The following is a 21,679-nucleotide window of genomic DNA, read 5'->3' on the forward strand; positions in this document are numbered from 1 at the left end:
AACTGGACATAGAACAACAGACTGGTTCCAAATAGGAAAAGGAGTACGTCAAGGCTGTATATTGTCACCCTGCTTATTTAACTTATATGCAGAGTACATCATGAGAAACACTGGGCTGGATGAAGCACAAGCTGGAATCAAGATTGCCAGGAGAAATATCAATAACCTCAGATATGCAGATGACACCACCCTTATGGCAGAAAGTGAAGAAGAACTAAAGAGCCTCTTGATGAAAGTGAAAGAGGAGAGTGAAAACGTTGGCTTAAAGCTCAACATTCAGAATACGAAGATCATGGCATCTGGTCCCATTACTTCATGGCAAACAGATGGGGAAACAGTGTCAGACTTTATTTTTTTGGGCTCCAAAATCACTGCAGATGGGGACTGCAGCCATGAAATTAAAAGACGCTTATTCTTTGGGAGGAAAGTTATGACCAACCTAGACAGCATATTAAAAAGCAGAGACATTACTTTGTCAACAAAGGTCCATCTAGTCAAGGCTATGGTTTTTCCAGTGGTCATGTATGGATAAGAGGGTTGGACTATAAAGAAAGCTGAGCGCCAGAGAATTGATGCTTTTGAACTGTGGTGTTGGAGAAGACTCTTGAGAGTCCCTTGGACTGCAGGGAGATCCAACCAGTCCATCCTAAAGGAAATCAGTCCTGGGTGTTCACTGGAAGGACTGGTGCTGAAGCTGAAACTCCAATACTTTGGCAACCTCATGCGAAGAGCTGACTCACTGGAAAAGACCCTGATGCTGGGAAAGATTGAAGGCAGGAGGAGAAGGGGACGACAGAGGATGAGATGGTTGGATGCATCACCAACTCAGTGGACATGAGTTTGAGTGAACTCTGGGAGTTGGTGATGGACAAGGAGGTCTGGTGTGCTGTAGTCCTTGGGGTCGCAAAGAGTCGGACACGACTGAGTGACTGAACTGGATGTGTATGTTTCAGTGCTCCTCTCTCAACTCTTTCCAGCCTCCCCTGTCCCCACCACGTGTCCCCAAGTCCTTTCTCTTGGGGGAAAATGCATGCCTTTCTATTGTTGCTCTGCAAATAGGTTCATCGGTACCATTTTTCTAACTTCCAGATATATGCGTTAATATATGATTATTTGTTTTTCTTTTTGACTTACTTCAATCTGTACAGCAGACTCCAGGTTCACCCACATCTCCAAAATATACAAACATCTCTTGCAGCTCAATATCAAAAAAAATAAATAATACAATCAAAAAATGAGCAAAAGACCTAAACAGACATTTCTCCAAAGAAGATATCCAGATGGCCAGGAAACACATGAAAAGATGCTCAATATCACCAGTTATTAGAGAAATTCAAATCAAAATCACAGTGAGGTAGTTACCTCACACTGGTCAGAACGGCCATCATCAAAAAATTTATAAACGATTTGGGCTTGAAGGATAAGTCGAAGCCTATTAGGTAAGTAAGAAACAAAGAATTATTTCAGGTGGAGGCTACAGGCATATGAGAAAGGATTAGGATAGAAAATTTCACAACATGTGATCAGATATACAAGCAACTTAGTGTTGCTCGCATGTAGAGGAGTCATAAACATTATGCCTAGAGCCACAAGAGGGAGGGGCGTTTCATATAGAGGCTGAGGGGCTTGTCATTTAGGTTCTAAGCTACACGGAGCAAAGTTCTGATGCAGAGAAGTCACAGCTTCTCATCTGTGCTTTTGATCGTGCAGTTGGGGACAGAGCAGATCACAAAACAGTGAGAATAAAGTCAGAAGACAAGCTACAGACTAGAATCGCAGAACCTCCGCATCCGTGTGCTCTTCAATCCTTTTTGAAATCCATGGCAAATAACAGGGACAATGAGAAACAGAAAAGAAAGCATCATCTCTGGCTAAACTAGAAGACGTCCCTAAATTGGAATTATTAGATATGAAGAGCTACTAAGTCTAGTAAAGCTGGACCACGTTCAAGCAGACAGAATGTGTCCATCTTAAATGAGGAGACAAGGCTAACCAAAGCCCTTAGCTCTGAGCCATTCAGGAGCAGAAGCAAACCCTAGAGGAGAGTGCTGCTAAGAAAGAGTATGAAGACTAGAGACTCAAAGTTTCCAGAAACCCACCAACCTTCTTTCCCTAATTATTCATCCCAAGCAGTAGTTCTAAAAAGAACTCGCCCCAAACAAATGTGAGTTATGAACAAAAGGGGATCAGCAGGACATCTACACAAAACTACCCTAAGAAGAGAGCAGAACAGGGATTTCTGACAGATAAAACACAGGCAGAGTCCGCACTAAAAAGACAACGGCAAGAAGCAAGTAAAAACTTAATGCTTTGCCATGAGATCAATAGATGGAATAAGGGGAGGAAGGAAGAAACAAGGGAAGGAAACAGAGTCTGAACAGAAACTTAAAGAAGAAACACAACAGTCAAAAAAAAGCTAGAAGACCACAGCAGAGGACAAGTATAAAGGTTTACCCAGATCTTTGAATTATTAAATTATAGAAAAAACCTGCAGGCTTTCCCTACTGTGTCCCCACTGCACTGGGGAAATAAAAGGATTAAAAGGAGGTGACTCACAATTAAAACTGCATTAAGAAGGAATCCATTCATTTATTCATCCCTTCAAATATCTGCTTTGTGGAAGAGTTTTGCTTTTTAAGCCACTCTGATACACTTTTCTATGAATCTTAATTTGAACATGGGCTAGTGAAAGTCCCCTTTCCAATGTTAACCCCACTTACTTGAATATTCATACTTTTCTTTCCCTTCAAATGAAGGTAAGACTTCTCAAATGAGAGTATACATGGGAACCTGAAAATAAATGCTTTCCTGGCAGCTCAGATGGTAAAGAATCTGCTTGTAATGCGGGAGACCCAGGTTCCATCTCTGGGTTGGAAAGATCCCCTGGAGAAGGGAATGGCTAACCTCCTCCAGTATTCTTGCCTGGATAATCCCATAGACAAAGGAGACTGGTGGGCTACTTTGCTACCATGGGGTTGCAAAGAGTCAGACATGACTGAGTGACTAACACTTTTCAGGAAAATAAGACATTGCTTTCAGATGGGAATTATATGGTTTAACTGGTAAAATATTTTCATACTGAAAATTCCATAGCCATATTATAGCTATTGATCTCAAAGTAAAAGTCACTTGAATTCTTAACAAAAAACAATACAGTAAAAAAAAAAAAAAAAAATCTGAGTTTAAGACTGTCAGCTTCAGGAACGTCTCCAAGGTCTGCTAGGGGATCGGTTTGTTCTCCTCTGGAAAGGGACGTTTTCAAGAAAAAGGAAATACGAAATGATCTGCTTAAATACAGTTATAGCATCTCAGAATGAATCGTAAGATTAGTGTATGCAGATATCAACAATCCAAGGGGATGAGACATGAAGCACACCCTGGCTGCAGCTGCTGTCCTGGACGGGACTGCTTCTAGACCGTGTCATCATCAAGACACAAGGAACCTCTGAGAATCACAAAGATGCTTGTGTAAATTGCCTTCCATCAGCAAGCTTCCCGTCAAGGCCTCTGATCTTTCAGTCGATCAATCACAAGGCTTAAGGACACTGAAAAATGTGCCCAGTTTTCTACCAGCGATGTAGTAATAAGAGAGCACAAGTATGTCCTGGTTATGAAGGTGAAAGTCTTTGAGAAATATGCCACTGCTTGTGATGTTTTACTGTTTTTAATCAATAAAGCTAGAACTGAGGTGATAAGGCATCATGACTAGTTCAGCCTTTATGATGTGTTAATATTCTTTGCTGTACATTTTTGAAACATGCATTTTCTTGGAAACTTCTATGAAATCTGAGATGCTGTAAATCTACAAGCTCTTCAAATGTGATATCTTTTGTATTTGAGTAATACTGTTCTGACTCTACTTTTTTAAAAGGCCTCTAAAAATATTGTCTTTTTTTTTTTTATCCCATGGTTTTATCTTGATAGCATCCATGGCTTTCTTTCTTGGCCCTTCCTTGGAACATCGGTATCATTTCCCCACTAGGAAAGGGGTAGATCAATAGACTATCCATTTTGCACAATCTTTCCTAAAGATAGATCAGATGAATATTGGGGTGCCACCTATACTGGTCTACTACTTTTTAGAGAGGATCACTCACAAATGAACATCAATCTTTCTTTCCCAGTGTACCCAACACATAAGACTTTCTACTTAAGAGTTTCTAAACCATCACCTGGCTTGGAGTTGGCAACGAACCAGGTCACCACACAGAGGTGAGTTTGGAATGAAAATATAGCACATGTGTAAAAGGCACTTCAAAGAAAGTGAAAGCATTGATCGCTCAATCATGTCCAACTCTTTGCTACCACATGGACTGTAGCCCGCCAGGCTCCTCTGTCCATGGAATTCTCCAGGCAAGAATACTGGAATGGGTTACCATTTCCTTCTCCCGGGGATCTTCCCGACCCAGGTCTCCTGCATTGAAGGTGGGCTTTTTACCATCTGAGCCACCGGACACAAAAACAAAGATTCGTATTCTGAAAATACGAATGAGACATTTCTATAAGAATGTGGATAGGGGAGGGGAGCTCTGAGATATTTCCTATCAACTTACAGGCCTGGCTGGATGAGCCGAGGTCCCCTTCATTTTCTGGTTGCCATTATGAAATTAGAATAGAAAACACAGGAAGAAACACAGTATGGTGGTCCAGGAGCCACACTACCTCTAGAATCCTCCTGGCACACTACAAATAAACCGCCCTCAGGCGTGAAGTCTTCACGAACAAGCAAGTCCGTGTCTGTACTTTGAAAGCAACTCTCGATGTATGTTTCACCGATTTTCCTTTTCATGCCTACCTTTTCTCTTAACACTCCAGCTTTTGGGATGAGCAAAAACACTACTTTCTATAAGCAGAGGGTCGATCATCCATCCTACTTAGGAAGAGAAAGAGAAGCATCTGGTTTCTTCCAGTTTTATGTCAACTCTATTCTTTCCCTCTCTCCTTTGTCATTCTACATTCATTCCTTCTGCCCTCTCCTGACCACAGCCCTGAAAGTTCCCTGGACTTGCCCACTTTTCTCACACTTTGGTGAAACCTAGTATCTGTGCATATAGGCTCCCATCGTGTGCTGATGCACTTATTCCTACTGAAGAACATGAAGAACATTCAGGCCTGATTTGCAGAGATGTGGATGGACCTAGAGACTGTCACACAGAGAGAAGTCAGTCGGAAACAGGAAAATAAATTGCCAACATCTGTTGGATCATTGAAAAAGTAAAAGAATTCCAGAAAAACATCTACTTCTGCTTTATTGATTACACCAAAGCCTTTTTGACTATGTAGCTCACAACAAACTGTGGAAAAATCCTTCAAGAGATGGGAATACCAGTTCACCTTACCCACCTCCTGAGAAATCTATAGGTAGGTCAAGAAGCAACAGTTAGAACTGAACATGGAACAATGGACTGGTTCCAAATTGGGAAAGTAGTATGTCAAGGCTGTATATTGTCACCCTGCTTATTTAACTTATATGCAGAGTACATCATGAGAAACGCTAGGCTGGAGGAAACACAAGCTGGAGTCAAGATTGCCAGGAGAAATATCAATAACCTCAGATATGCAGATGACACCACCCTTATGGCAGAAAGTGAAGAAGAACTAAAGAGTCTCTTGATGAAAGTGAAAGAGGAGAGTGAAAAAGTTGGCTTAAAGCACAACATTCAGAAAACTAAGATCATGGCATCCGGTCTCATCACTTCATGGCAAATAGATGGGGAAACAGTGGAAACAGTGTCAGACTTTATTTTGGGGGGCTCCAAAATCACTGCAGATTGTGACTGCAGCCATGAAATTAAAAGACGCTTACTCCTTGGAAGGAAAGTTATGACCAATCTAGGTAGCATATTAAAAAGCAGAGACATTACTTTGCCAAAAAAGGTCTGTCTCATCAAGGCTATGGTTTTTCCAGTAGTCATGTATGGATGTGAGAGTTGGACTATAAAGAAAGCTGAGCGCCAAAGAATTGATGCTTTTGAACTGTGGTGTTGGAGAAGACTCTTGAGTGTCTCCTGGACTGCAAGGAGATCCAACCAGTCCATCCTAAAGGAAATCAGTCCTGAATATTCACTGGAAGGACTGATGCTAAAGCTGAAACTCCAATACTCTGGCCACGTGATGTGAAGAACTGACTCATTTGAAAAGACCCTTTTGCTGGTAAAGATTGAAGGCAGGAGGAGAAGGGGACGACAGAGGATGAGATGGTTGGATGGCATCACTGACTCGATAGACCTAAGTGTGAGCAAGCTCCAGGAATTGGTGATGGACAGGGAAGCCTGGCATGCTGCAGTCCATGGGGTTGGAACGAGTCGGACACAACTGAGCAACTGAACTGAACTGAACCTATATATGTGGAATCTAGGAAAATGGTACAGATGAACTTATTTGCCAAGCACGTCTAGAGACATGGACATAGAGAGCAAACATATGGGCATCAAGGAGGGAAGGAGGGGGTGGGATAGACTGGGAGATTGGGATTGCCATACATACACCACTATGTATAACATAGATTACTAATGAGAACTGACTGTGTAGCACAGGGAACCCTACTCAGTGCTCTGTGGTAACTTAAATGGGAAGGAAATGCAAGGAAGAGGAGATATATGTGTACTTGTGGCTGATTCACCTTGCTGTACAGCAGAAACCAACACAACATTGTAAAGCAGCTGCATTCCAATTTTGAAAAAAGACAACATTCAGGCCTGGGCAAAGTTCCCCAGGCTGGACTCTTGTCTCCTGCCTGGGCCATTATTACTAGCTGTCTGTTAACAAACTCTTGAGAAATGGCCTGAGTGGAAACTGATTTCCCAGCTGGACATCCTGTCCAGGCTCATTTCAAGGGTCCACACACCACTGCTGCAGAAACACCATCTTTATTTTTCTCTTGTTTTATATTAAAGTCACGAGGCTTCACAAATTGAATTTATTTCCTGCAACTGTGGATGAACGAAGAACACTCAGTTTAAATCAAGCCGGCCTAGGGATGATTTAATATGGTCTCAAAGCATGACTGTAGGTAATCATCTCTGGGCAACTGCATTCTCCCTTGAGCTTTCCTTGAGGATATGCATTGCCTAAAGATTGCTATGCCCAGCCCATGACATCATCTTGAGGGCTTGAGGGAGCGACAGTGAGATCATGGATATAGGTGACATCTTCACCACCATCACTCCAGCCCCCAAGCATCTCCAACAAGGTAAAATAGAACCAGAAATCCCTCAGCACTGAGAATCTCCATCAATTATACAAGCCTCTCTTTGTTTTCTTTTCCTCCCTGCTAATTATGAAAATTGCTATTAAGACAATGAACAAAGCACATACAGTAAGGGAGCAGGCGAGAATAAGAGTGAGAGATGAAAGTTACAGCAGCCACACAGAGTGGCATTGAAATGGGAGAAAGACAAACACATTCTCTATTCAAGTGGTCACAAACCCATTCAGGGACTGCCAAACAGCCTCAAAGGTAACATTCACCACCAACAGAGGGGAGGGTGCGGAAAGAGGAAGGAGAGAGATGGGCATTTGTGTGGAGGTGGGGAAATAAGTTCCAGGACTCAAATAATAAGGCTGTTTGGTGAGTTCTTCTCCTTTGATGTAAATTTCTTCTAATTCTATTCATGCTCATAGTTTCCTCCTATTCAAATATATACCCGATGGTCCCCACGTGAGCTGTACTTGAAATATCCTCTGTTTTTAAATAAGTTCCTGTGTTTAGTTATATTTGGTGTTTTGAAAACACCCCTGTTTTACCACTTGCTTGTATAATTCCGTTTCTCCTGTGCAGAGTGAGCAGGCCCTCCTTAATCAGTCTGCAGAGTGAGGAGGCCCTTAATCAGTCTGCAGAGTGAGGAGGCCCTTAAACGCTCTTTGAGCTTGAAACTGTACTGCCACCTACTGTTTATCACTAAGAACTGCAACAAAGGGAAAGGAAGGTGTTGGAAATGCAAGGACAAAGGGGCAAAAGTGGGAAGTGGATACAAGAAAAATCAGATTAAAAAAATGATGTAGAAGAATCTAATACTGTCCAAGTTCCTTCAACATGAAAACTGGACTATCACACTTTTTATTATGTAAAATCTGAACACTCCAGGGAAATACATTTAACATAACAACAACAAAAAAACTGCATCAGACATTGTACAATCACGCAGAAAAAAAGATGTGATGGTTCATATTACAAGTCAGTCTTTGCAATATAGTTTCCTGCCTAGTTTCTAAAAAGAGACTAAAGGAATAGAAAAGGCATGCTATTCTAAAATCTGATCAAGGGAAATATACCTGCGGAGAGCTGTCCAGAGCATTAGCAAGGAATACCTTTTAGAAAGAGTTGCCGGCTTTAGCCTAATGACTCTGGGAACCCTGGCCTACAACTCCTGTTGAGACACAATCCATCTGGAGTTTTCTGAATGTGGACTTTTTTTTTTAAGCATAAATTGAAACATGAAGCTCTCAATTGTGAGGGCAAGTCACCTGAGTGCTACATTCAGTATTAACACAAGCCAATGTGCTCAACTGCTGCAGTCATGTCCGACTCTTTGAGACCCAGAGACTGTAGTCCACAAAGCTCCTCTGTCCATGGGATTTCCCAGGCAAGAATACTGGAGTGGGTTGCCATGCCCAATTCCAGGAAATCTGCCTGACTCAGGGATCGAACCCACATCTCCTGCAGTGCAGGTGGATTCTTTACCCACTGAGCCACCTGGGAAACCCATTAAAATAAGAAACTTATACAAAAAACTATCTCACATACCACAACATGCAGGAGAGATAATATTTACCTTGTGGGGCCAAGGTGATTGAGCAAGGCTTACCCACAGCTAATTATTTTTATGAAATGCCATAAGGACTTCTGAATCCAGCATCAGAAAACGGAAGAAAAAAATAGGTAGAGTTGGGAGTGGCTTTGCTGCTTCTCCTGAAGATAACTGTCATATACTCTGGAAGTTTTCCTGTCAACATCTCCTCCCATCTCACTCAGTTCTCAGAAGAGGAAATTCACGTTCTAGACACTGGCATGAGAAACAAAATCCAAAAAAAAAAACCAAAAAAAACACACCTCTCTTCCCCACTCTTCTGTGTCCAAAAACAGGGCAGTTTCTATATAACATTTACATTATAAGCAACACAAAACAGGAAAGGAGCTGTAGGAGAAAATGAGAAATTGATATAGATAAATCATGGTGCATTCTTCCACTTCTGGCAAAGCCCCTGAAAACAAACAAATGCCCATTCCTATACTGCCATAAAAACACTCTAACTCCTCCAGTGCAGAAGGAGATGGGAGTTGTTTTCCCAGTTTTAGAATGGTGCTTAAGTGAATTTGTCCCCAAAGGCTCTTGTCACCTTCTGACTTGCTTTCCTTATGCCCTATGGCACTCTGTGTTGTTGGAAGGAAAGAGAAATCCCCTGATTTGATTTTAAAGAAGACTCAATAATTTCCTGAGATGCCCTTCCCATTGATCTCTGCCTCTCAGCAAACTCAAGGAAAGTGCTTTCCTGCACAAATTGCTCTCGTACTTCCCAATGCTCTGGCTTTGCCGTGTCTCTTTTAGTTGGAAATCCGAGAATTCTCTTCCACCCATAACATGTTGATAGTTTTTGGCTCCCCACAAGCCACATTTCTCCCTTCTGTCCAAAGAATATTCACAACCTCTTCAAGAACTAAACTTCACTACCGACATAATTGAGACGTACGACATAGGCTTCTCAGGTGGCGCTAGTGGTAAAGAATCCACCTGCGGGTTCAATCCCCAGATAGGGAAGGTCCCCGGAAGAGGAAATGGCACCACATTCCAGTATTCTTGCCTGGAATTCCTTGGGCAGAGGAGCCTGGTGGGCTGCAGTCCATAGTGTCACAAAGAGTCGGACATGACTGAGTGACAGCACATATGAGCATGGCATGGGAGACATGCAAAGGCTTCTAGGAACAATTCTTTCTCCTGGCTCCACCCTATGCTGTGCTCGTCAGCAGTACCTACCACTGCCAGTGTCCACCAGTCACCTTTTACTGTCTAGCTTATAAAATAGCAACAGCTCTCTGAGTCAGGGATTCAGTGCATCTTTATTACTATAGGATGTTAATTTCCTGCATGCAATTGAGGAGCAATTAGAGAAAGAACAGAGCACCATTTCTTATTAATTATTTTGCACACATAAAAGGAGAGAGTATTATTATGTGTTTGGCAAGAGAGGATAATGACTGGAGGTAAGTTAGGAGAAAAAGAAGAAAAAAGGAAGATACATGCCAGCTAAACTGCACTTTCTCCAGCTTGAGTGATTAGCCAGGGAGAGCAAGATTTAGAGTCATCAAAGGTAAGTAGGGATGGGACCCAACTATCTTCGTGAAGCAGACACAAGAGACTGTCTCTATACTGACAGCACTGATCTCATCTCTGAGATAGATTCCAGCAAAACCTGCCTCCCACTAAGAGGATTAATTTTCTCCCTCTTATCTGATTTTGATGCTTGAAGGATATTTCCACAACCAAAATCGCTGCCCAATAGGCTGTCTTCCTGTTGAGAACCTGGAGCTTTGACAGCAAGCACAATTATCCTTTTTTTTTTAGAATCAGGCCATCACCTAATGTTCCAAGAAGAAATTGGGCAAAGTAAATAGCTGAAGACAAGTCAGGCAAGCAACTGTTACTCCTATATTCAAACCAGAACTTCTGAGTTTTGGGAAAAGGTGAAGTTTGGGATCTATCTTCTTGATAGGGTGGTTCAGAATTCTAGACTACACTAAAAAGACCAATTTTTTAAAGTATTATTAAGTGTTTAGGCTATCCTTAAATAATGTTCCAGTTGTACAAACTTCCTTAAGGACACTTTAGGTAGAGTGATGTGAAACTGTCATGGAATATTCAATTATTTGACAGGCATTTCTGGTGATGAGGGCTTCTCTGGTGGCTCAGATGCTAAAGAATTTGCCTGTAATGCAGGAGACCTGGGTTCAATCCCTGGGTCAGGAAGATCCCCTGGAGAAGGAAATGGCAACCCACTTCAGTATTCTTGCCTGGAGAATCCCATGGACAGAGGAGCCTGGTGGGCTATAGTACATGGGGTCACAAAGAGTCTGACGGGACCGACAGACTAACACTATCACTTTTCTGGTGATATAATGATCAAAGTGAAGAGGAATTCAAAAGCCTCGATGAAAGTGAAAGAGGAGAGTGAAAAAGTTGGCTTAAAGCTCAACATTCAGAAAACTAACATCATGGCATCTGGTCCCATCACTTCATGGGAAATAGATGGGGAAACAGTGGAAACAGTGTCAGACTTAATTTTTTGGGCTCCCAAATCACTGCAGATGGTGGTTGCAGCCTTGAAACTAAAAGACGCTTACTCCTTGGAAGAAAAGTTATGACCAACCTAGATAGCATATTAAAAAGCAGAGACATTACTTTGCCAACAAAGGTCTGTCTAGTCAAGGCTATGGTTTTTCCAGTGGTCAGGTATGGATGTGAGAGTTGGACTGTGAAGAAGGCTGAGTGCCGGAAAATTGATGCTTTTGAACTGTGGTGTTGGACAAGACTCTTGAGAGTCCCTTGGACTGCAAGGAGATCCAACCAGTCCATCCTAAAGGAGATCAGGCCTGGGTGTTCATTGGAAGGACTGATGCTGAGGCTGAAACTCCAGTACTTTGGCCACCCCATGCAAAGAGTTGACTAATTGGAAAAGACTCTGATGCTGGGAGGGATGGAGGCAGGAGGAGAAGGGGACGACAGAGGATGAGATGGCTGGATGGCATCACCAACTCGATGGACATGAGTTTGGGTAAACTCCAGGAGTTGGTGATGGACAGGGAGGCCTGGTGTGCTGTGATTCATGGGGTCGCCAAGAGTCAGACACAACTGAGAGATTGAACTGAATGATGAAAAGCAGATACTTCTCTGATCACAGGCAAAAGATGAAGAAAATAAGCAGAGAGCCCTTTAAAAAGCCTCCTTTTTCCTTAGAGGCTTACATTTTCATTAAATCTTTAAATATTCATCCTTTTGACATAAAAATATAAAAGTGAAATCTAGAGGGAGAAGCAAATTCTTTTTCCTCTTGTTTCCAGAACACTCTATGCATATATCCATTATAACACTTGCCATAGGGAACTATGATAACTGGTTTGTTGAGTATTTCCTCTAAATATATAAATATATTTTCCCATAGAATATAAGTTCTTTAAAGATGATAATTTATCATTTAGTTCTACATCATCAATGCCTCAGTGTGTGTGTACACACACACATATATACACCCACACGTATACACACACACACACACACACACATATATATATAGCTCCTACCTAGAAGGTGCGGAATATGTATTTTCCCAAAAAATAAATGACTAACTGAATGGCTCAACCCATTTTTTAGAGTCCAATCAATCCAATGGAATCCATTTAAATTCCAATGCCAAAAATCCAAATCATAAATCATATCAGATACCTTATCATTCAACTTTTGATAATACTGTCTCTTGATAGAGACAGAAATGCTCTACTGATCATAATAATCCACCAGTCCTGCCTCGGTCGCAGACATCTGAGCACACGGATGTCTAGACTGAACGTCTGCCTTTGGGTGGTTCCCTACGCTGTCTCTCAGTGTCTTTTATTTCTACTCGTGTGACCTTTACCTTAGCTCTTGCAGGCTCAGGACTTGAGGACACTAAGAAAAAGTGCATCTCCTTCAGTCAATTTTGGGGGGTTTCACACAAACCAAAAGATAAAAGACCTAGAAAATACTACTTTTATTCATAAACTAAATAATATCTTCTGGTCCCTTTACCTGTTTTCCCTTAACCTATTTAATTCAGTGGTAAGTCTGTCCTTTCTCAAAGATAACTTGAAAAGATCATATAAGAGTTTCCACTGAGTGCCTATTTTTTCTTTAATCTCATAGATCCTAAAGTCAGGAAAAGTCTTCCTTAGGAATCAAACAGATTCTGTCTGCTAAAATTTTAATTACTTCCTTATGAATCTTGTGTCAAAATATAATCTTGTTATGAATTGTTGTGGTACAATTAATGATGACAGTAAATGTGTTTCCAGAAACATGTTATTTTACTAGCACTTTCATAGACACTGAAAACATTGTTCACAGAGAAAAACATTTTCAAACATCTTTAAAGACAAATTCATTAAGGTCGTAGCAGTAACAGTGTGAGTCAACTATTTCTCATCAATTTATTATAAACATTGGTTCATAAAAACTGTTTTTTTTTAACTGTGTTCATAGGATTTCAAGATCCTATATGTGTTGTATAGCTTTCTTTGGAATTGTTGTCTCCTCTAGAGGACCTGTGTAAGCAGATACAACACACACACACACACACACAGAGAGTATCTACATATATTAATACCTAAATTTTCAAAAAAAAATGAGTAAAGGAAATAACTGAAGACAGGAGAGGGATGAAGTTATTACAGACAAGCATACATATGTCTGTCTATCTATGATTTCCAAATCCTGAGTCAACCAATCACAGACCATATACTATGTTCACAATCTATGGTTGGTTGAATCTGAGATGCTGATCTGCAAATACAGAGAGCTGACTATGGGACTCGAGGCTCCATTTGATTTTGGTCCTAAAATCAATTCCCTGCAGATGCCAACAGATGACTCTATAAATCTTTCTTTAAAAATTGCAATGTATCTACAATGGAATTTTAATATAAATGTAATCAGTTCCAGTAAGAACAGAAATCTAATTCATTCTATGTGTTCATTCTGTTTGCACTCCCTGAAGAGGGATAGAGGTTGATGCATCTTACAAATGAAAGTTAAAACTCTGAGCCTTGCTCCTCTCCCTGAGGGGAGAAGAGGTTGGCTGGGTCAATTAGAGTTTAGAGGGGAAAGAGTCACCCGAGCAGGAGGAAGAATGAGTTGGGGAAGCACTGGAGTTGCATTTTTGTTTGCCTCTTATATTTTAATCTTCTTAGAATTTTGTCTGTTTTGAAAGAACCAATTTTTAGAATTTTTATTATTGGTTAATCATTTATTTTGTCTGTTTTGTTCTCCTTGTCACTGATTTCTATCTCTATTATTTTTCTTCCCCCTTGTTTCTTTGTCCTCTACGCTGGGACTCTTTCTCCAGTTTATCAAATTGAATGCTTTATTTGTATGCCATCATTTTTCTCTTGATAAATGATTTCTAGTCATAAATCATGCTGTGAATACCACTTCTACCATTTACTGCAAATTCTGACAAACAGTATTTTTGGTTCCAAGAACTTAAAACTTTCCTTTTCATTTCTTTACAGAGGGGGTTATTTAACACAGTGAACAAGATGTTAAAATTGAACTTTTACTATCTCCAAGTGGTTTGGGACTTTAAAGCTAAAAGCAACAGATGCCAATTGTGCCTACAATGTTATGCTAATTGTTCAGGTTCCTTCACATACTGCTTTTTAAATGTTTCCAAAGGGAAAGTAAATTGTGCAATATTGAGCAAAGCTGAATCTGCATGTCTGCCCTGTAAGAGACACACACTGCAGAACGTTCACTGTATTTTTAAATAATAAGATATTAGAAATCAACATTTAAATGGAGGAATAAATTATGGCATATTTGTATAACACGATATTCTATACCAAATAAAATGACTTAAAATCTACATATATCACATACTGAGCAGAACCCTATGAGGCCTTCCCAGGACAGGTCTCCCTTCCCCATATCCTCTGCTGTAGCTCCTCTGAAGTAACTAGATAACAGTTTCTGAAATATTTCCAGAGATTTTCAGATGCTAAAACCACCACCAAATGGATGAAATTAACTACTTGATGATCATGAGGATGTAGCTCTTAGACTTTCTGGTGCCTAAGAATCAATTATCATCAACCAGAGAACTGTGTATGAGCTGATCACATACCTTGTGGACCACCCACCACCCACCTTGCCTTTAAAAATGCTCTGATAAAACTGCTCCGGGAGTTTGGAGTTTGGTGGGTACAAGCTACCCATTCTCCTTGCTTGGCCCTGCAATAAACTTATCTCTGCTCCAAACTGATGTTTCGGGTTTTTATGGCCTCACTGTGCATTGGGCACACAAACTTGCATTCGGTAACATCAATATGAGTAACTTTTAAAAATTCAATGTTGTATAAGTGGCAAGCTCTAAAAGTGTATGCACTGTTCATTACAGGTAATGATAAAAAGATAACACAAAACCAAAAAAAACCCCATAAAACAATATATATTTTTATGATATGGTACTATGTTATGGATAGAAAGACTTAATGCAAGTAATAACATAAAACAATAACATATTTCAGCATTGTTGGCACATTAGTATTTTTCATATAATATTTGTATTTATTTAGACTGGAGCATATTTAATATATATTTAATAAAATAAAAGCCTATCTCTAATTTTTGTTTCAGTCTGTTTTTTAAAGGAAAAAATGCTTTAAAATTAATTCTCAACTATATTTACTTGTGGGTAAATTTGCAGCTGTGCATATTTAATGAGCATACATAGCCTTCCTAGATTGTAGAATTTTTCACTTTACAAATGCTAAAAAAGATAGATACCAAAGTAAATCCTTTTGGGGCCTTGGGGCTGTGGGCACCCTGCCTTTGCACTGGCCCTTCAGGAAGACAATGTGGTATGGAGGAAAAGCATGAAGTCAGAAGTCAAGGAGACCTCATTCGAACAGCAATCTCCACATTTGTTATCTTGAGTGACTTAAGATGAATATTTTAAACTCTCTGAGCTTCCAGTTTACTCATCTGTTAAGCAATGTGAAATTTAAAAGGTGTTGAAACAGTTAAGGATAATTTAACAAAGCACACAGGAAGTATCAATACTAGCTATTACTGACCTTATGATACATATGTAGATAAAATATATATATTGCTATGGAATATCTACAATTATACCCCTTTGTATCAAAGATGATCTCTGAAGTAAATAAAGAGATGTTCTTCCTAAGAAATTAATAAACACATGCACACGTTTTCTGAATTAATAGACAATTTGGTTAAGGTAAGGTACTTCCATGGTGGCTCAGACGGTAAAGCATCTGCCTGCAATGTGGGAGACCTGGGTTCCACCGCTGGGTGGGGAAGATCCCATGGAGAAGGAAATGGCAACCCACTCCAATACTCTTGCTTGGAAAATTCCATGGATGGAAGAACCTGGTAGGCTACAGTCTACGGGGTTGCAAAGAGTTGGACATGACTGAATTACTTCACTCTCTCTCTCACAAGTACTTCAATGATTTAAAGCAACCATTTTATTTTGTTCATACATTCTGTGAGTCAGAGATTCGAACAGAGTCCAGTGAAGACAACTTGTCTCTATTACATGGTATCTGGAGATTCAGCTGGAAAGACTCGAAGCTACAGGTTCCAAAGCTGTTATGTTTTCTAATTCACTTGAGAGAAGGAAAAAAAAGGTAAAAAAAATCAGCTGCTTTAGTGCACTTAAGACCTTGGTGTATGTGCTAAGTTGCTTCATTTGCGTCCAACTTTGCGACCAACTTTGCGACCTTATGGACTGTAGCCCTCCAGGCTCCTTTGTTCATGGGATTCTTGAGGCAAGAATACTGGAGTGGGCTGCCATTTCCATCTCTAGCCGATCTTCCCAACCCAGGGATCGAACCACGTCTCATATCTCCTGCATTGGCAGGACGGTTCTTTACCACTAGCGCCACCTGGGAAGCCCATTTGAGAATTAAGTTGTATAAATATTCAGGAAAACTAGTAGCTGCCAACTGAAGATCAATAAAATAATGAAAAGAAATTCCTAAAAGGATAATAAATCCAAATAAAAAAGAGTTGATTTGAAGAACTTGGCTCTTACATAAAGTGTACATTTACTTGTGATTCTTGGAAAGAATATTTACTGTCTTAGAAATAATCTCACATATCATGATATGTATTGACACACTAACATACTATATACAGAAAAACAGGGTATTGGAAACTAGATTGAGATCATGCTCCACTTTTTGCATGTATATAAGCTTGTATATAAGAATAACCAAAACACACATCTGGTTTGTCTAGGCTTAATTTCTATTCTATGACTAATTAAAACTAATTTTCAAATAAATCTGCTTGAAGCTAGATGGCCACTTTTTTAGCTGTCAGTGGGTGGCTGACTCAGTCTGATTCACAAACCTTAATTCCGTATACAAAAGAAATGAAAAAACAGCCTGAATTGTAAGCAATCAAAATGCTATCAGAAACTAACAACACGGTTTAATTAAAAAGGAAAATCCATAGAAATTCACTTTTTCCTTTCCATTCTTCACACAATAGAATAAGAGGTAGTACAGAGAAGCAATTAAAATGAAGTCACCTTTTGCCCTTGGGGTGTTTGAGTAGAACCTTTACCACCAAAATAATTAGCTTCTGATTTCTCATTTTCCTCCCCTTTGTCATACTGAAATTGTTTCTGGTCTTATAAACAATGCATTGTCCTGCCTCTTCAGTTAACCCTAGGCTTCTGAGCATCTCAATAACCTTATTATTTTATTAAAAAAAGGTAAGACTGCATAGTTACAATGCCACTGTCCCCATTCGATTAGGACCTTGAATAGGACTGGAAATTAGCCTGATCTCCTGAATTACAATGAACTTTTATATAATATCTGAGATTGGGTTGTTAGGGGAAACCACTGACCAAAACCACCCACCCTCGCCAGGGTAGCATAGTCACTATTTGCCTGAATAATCTTACAACAGGAGGTCCTGGTAAGGAACATGGAATTAACAAGCCACCACCAACTGAAAGGTCAAAGGAGAGAGAAGACACCAGACCATATGTCCTACCAGCCTCCCAGAATCCTTCTCGCTGGAATCCACCTAAACAATGCGCAAGCCACCGGGAAGGACTCTGAATCAGAATGATTGGCCAGAGGCACCCCCAAACTAGTCCCATCAACATAAAACCTGAGACTGAGAGCCACGTGGCAGAGCAGTCCTCCTGGGTTCCCTTACCCTGTTGCTCTCTGCCTGGGCACCTCTTCCCAATAGAGTTTCTTGCTTTGTCAACATGTATGAGTCTTTGGACAAATCGTTTCCAAGTGTTAGACAAGAGTCAACTCTTGGTCACTGAAAGGAGTTCCCCTCCCTGCAACAGGGTGTCTGGCCTGGAGTCAAATCAGTTCAGTTCAGTTGCTCAGTCATATCCAACTCTTTGCAACCCCACGGACTGCAGCACATCAGGTCTCCCTGTCCATCACCAACTCCTGGAGTTTACTCAAACTCATGTCTATTGAGTCGGTGATGCCATCCAACCATCTCATCCTCTGTCGTCCCCTTCTCCTCCTGCCTTCAATATTTCCCAGCATCAGGGTCTTTTTGAATGTCAGTTCTTCACGTCAGGTGGCCAAAGTATTGGAGTTTCAGCTTCAGCATCAGTCATTCAAAGTCTTCTCCAACACCACAGTTCAAAAGAATCAATTCTTTGGTGCTCAGCTTTCTTTATAGTCCAACTCTCACATCCATACATGAATGCTGGAAAAACCATAGCTTTGACTAGACGGACCTTCGCTGGCAAAGTAATGTCTCTGCTTCTTAATATGCTGTTTAGGTTGGTCATAACTTTTCTTCCAAGGAGCAAGCGTCTTTTAATTTCATGGCTGCAGTGATTTTGGAGCCCAAAATAATAAAGTCTGTCACTGTTTCCACTGTTTCCCCATATATTTGCCGTGAAGTGATGGGACCAGATGCCATGATCTTAGCATAAATAAATGGGTGCAAATGATTCTGTTTGTGACCACAAGGTGCACCCTGAACCTGTCCTGCATAGAGGGGTGACAGGAGGGGGGATTCACAGGGCATGAGGGTACCAACACTGTTGCAAAACCCAATTCCCATCCCTCAGACAAAAACACACCCACTCTTCTGACCTATAAACAAACACTTCATCAATTACCCAGAGAGACTAAAACACAGCACACGCGGCACTGCAGGTGAGCCAGCGAAACCGCCTGGCCACATCACACAGCACAGCCAGAGGCTTGGAACTGGAGATTCATGACGCTGACTGCTAACAGTCCATCCCAACGTTCACACAAATAAAACACTTTACATCATTTCCAGACTATTCATGTCACACTCAGGCATGTCCTTGCGCTATGGCATCTGGTAAACCCTGGGTTCACTTCTAGGGAAGCGAACACTGCTGAGGTTCAAAGTACTGACATGTCCGTGTGCAAGGTCTCACTGAGGCTCAGCAGCACGAGAAATGGAAAGTGAGGCTCCATCAGAGCTTGACGTGGGTAAAAGGGTGCGTGTGAAGAAAATGTCAAACCACAGGGTGATACAATCAGGAGAGAGCTAGGGCACCACTGAGAAGAGAATGCTTCCCTTCGGTGAGTGCCCCACGGAATCCCCTCCCAGCAAGCCCAGTGACACAAGGACAAGAGAGAGAATGCTCTTACTGTAGCACTCGGGAGTGGCTGAAATCTTTCAGATCCGAGTCTTCATAATGCGGGCTTATCATCCCCAGCCCACTGTCGCTCAGCATGCGTTTCCGGAGAGCAGGATTCCACCAGTCTGTCATTCTAGGAGAAAGAAGGACACCAGACACTCAAAGTCAGGCATGGGACTTCATCTGCCCTTTCTCAGGGTGAGTTTTGTCTCCAAACGAGAGGAGAGCAATTAATCTTTATGGGGTATTTATAAGCATTTCACGTTTACTTGGGCTTCCCAAGTGGCATTTAGTGGTAAAGAATCCATCTGCAAGCAGGTGACACAGATTCGATCCCTGGGTTGGGAAAATCCCCTGGAGAAGGAAATGGAAACCCACTCCAGTATTCTTGCCTGGAGATTCCCAAGGACAGAGGGGCCTTGTGGGCTACAGTCCATGGGGTTGCAAAAATTGGACATGACTGAAGCCACTTGGCACATTTTTTAGTTCACTTAATTTTTTCAACAGTCAGGCTCTGTTTGGACGCTGCTGCCCTCTTTATAGATGAGAAAACTGAATTTTGAGATTAAGTAATTTTAAATATGACACAGATAAGAAGTAATGGCAGAGGACTTTCCTGGTGGTCCAGTGGTTAAAACTTCACTTTCCAATGCAGGGGTGCAGGTTCAGTTCCTGGTTGGAGAGCTAAGATCCCATATTCCTTGTAGCCCAAGAAAACAAAACATTAAAAAAAAACCCACCAGAAGTCATATTGTAACAAATTCAATGAAGACTTTATAACATATGGCCCACGTGAAAAAAAAGTAATGGTGACTGATGTCTTATAGAAACGTAGGCCATTCTCTTTCAAAATCATATTCCTGTTGCTAGTTTATTTCCAGAGGGGGCAAGAAAAAAGAAATAAGAAAGGAACTGATTCAAGTTCTTGTGGATTTGCAGGCTACTTTATCTTTGGAACCAGAGCTAATAGCGAGTGACTGGGAGGACAAAGCCCAGGAAGAGCTTGGCTGAATAGGCTCAGACTTCATCAGACTGAATGCTACAAACCAGACCTCGTCGAGGGGAGAACACCTAGACTCCAGCAGAACCACAGCGGACAGGCATGACATCTCACAAGGCCTTCCCCGCGCCCCTTCCAGGACTCTCCGGGTTACATCAGGCCGTGGCTGTCCCTTCACGACACAACAGCTCTGGGATTACTAGCTCTGGTTCCTAAACACAGCCATCCATCTGTTCTAGCCACCACTTCTATCTTTTCCTGGCTCCCCAGAGACTTGGTATGTACCCCTGATATCAGCTGGCCTGGTAGACTGGAAGATACCCAGAAATAGCAGCCACGGTCAAATTAGTGAACAGGGTGAATAGGCATGAGGGTTTTACCTCAAGTGCACATGCCTGTTAACACTGTACAGGTATGTGTACACATTTGCACACGCCATTTGAGTCCATGTGTGTCTGCTTCCTGGGGAAATCCTTATTTAACTATTCACCTCCTATGTACCAGTGAACCTCTAAAGTAAACCATTCAGCTTCATGAGGGCAAAGGTTTCTGTGTTTTCACTTGCACACTGCTGTTTCTTAACCTGCCACATAGAAAACTCTAAAGAAATATTTCTGAAAGTTAAAATAATCTAGAAATATTAATATGTTGGTGGTTCAATATGGTGGTTAAAATATGCATGGGCTCTAGCTTCAGAAAACCTGGGAATAAATCTCAATTTTTTCCCCTTTACTTTCTACACAATAGTGGCCAAGTTACAAAAACTCTCTAAACCTCATTTTGCTTACATGGATTTAAGACAGTAATAGTACCAAATTTGCAGGGTCATTGTGAAATGATGACAATTCCAATAACATAATATGTAATGAATGTCCACCAAGTGCCACAGACAGCCTTAATTTTACATGTATCAATTCATTTGTTTATTTTAAAATTAACTTATCTCTTTGACTGTTTTGTATCTTAGTTGCAGTGCATAGGCTTAGTTGCTCTGTGGCATGTGGATCTTTGTTCCTTGACCAGGGATCGAACCTATATCCTCTGCATTGCAAAGCAGATTCTTAACCACTGGGCCACCAGGGAAATCCCTCAATTCATTTAATTTAAAAAGAATTTTCTGAGTAGGTATTATCATTTCCATTTTACTGATGAGGAAATAAGCATGGAGCACATAATAGTAGGGATATAAAATAGGCATTTAGCATAGTATGTGGCTCTTAATAAGTTCTTGATATTTCATAGTTATTGTTATATATATATATATGTATATATATATATATATATATCTGGCTGCCT

General features: G+C 40.9%; 1 protein-coding gene across 2 annotated transcripts in view; it reads right to left on the bottom strand.

Moving 5' to 3' along the window:
* DGKI (diacylglycerol kinase iota) overlaps nt 1–21,679 on the bottom strand; it is a 515,206-nt gene that overhangs the window by 64,269 nt on the left and 429,258 nt on the right. For both annotated transcript variants that reach the window (XM_061414831.1, XM_061414832.1), the window contains exon 27: nt 19,394–19,516. In XM_061414831.1, coding sequence (XP_061270815.1) covers nt 19,394–19,516 — 123 coding nt within the window. The remainder of the gene's footprint in view (nt 1–19,393; nt 19,517–21,679) is intronic.

Source organism: Bos javanicus, chromosome 4, assembly GCF_032452875.1.
Source record: "Bos javanicus breed banteng chromosome 4, ARS-OSU_banteng_1.0, whole genome shotgun sequence".
In the NCBI taxonomy this organism is placed as follows: Eukaryota; Metazoa; Chordata; class Mammalia; order Artiodactyla; family Bovidae; genus Bos; species Bos javanicus.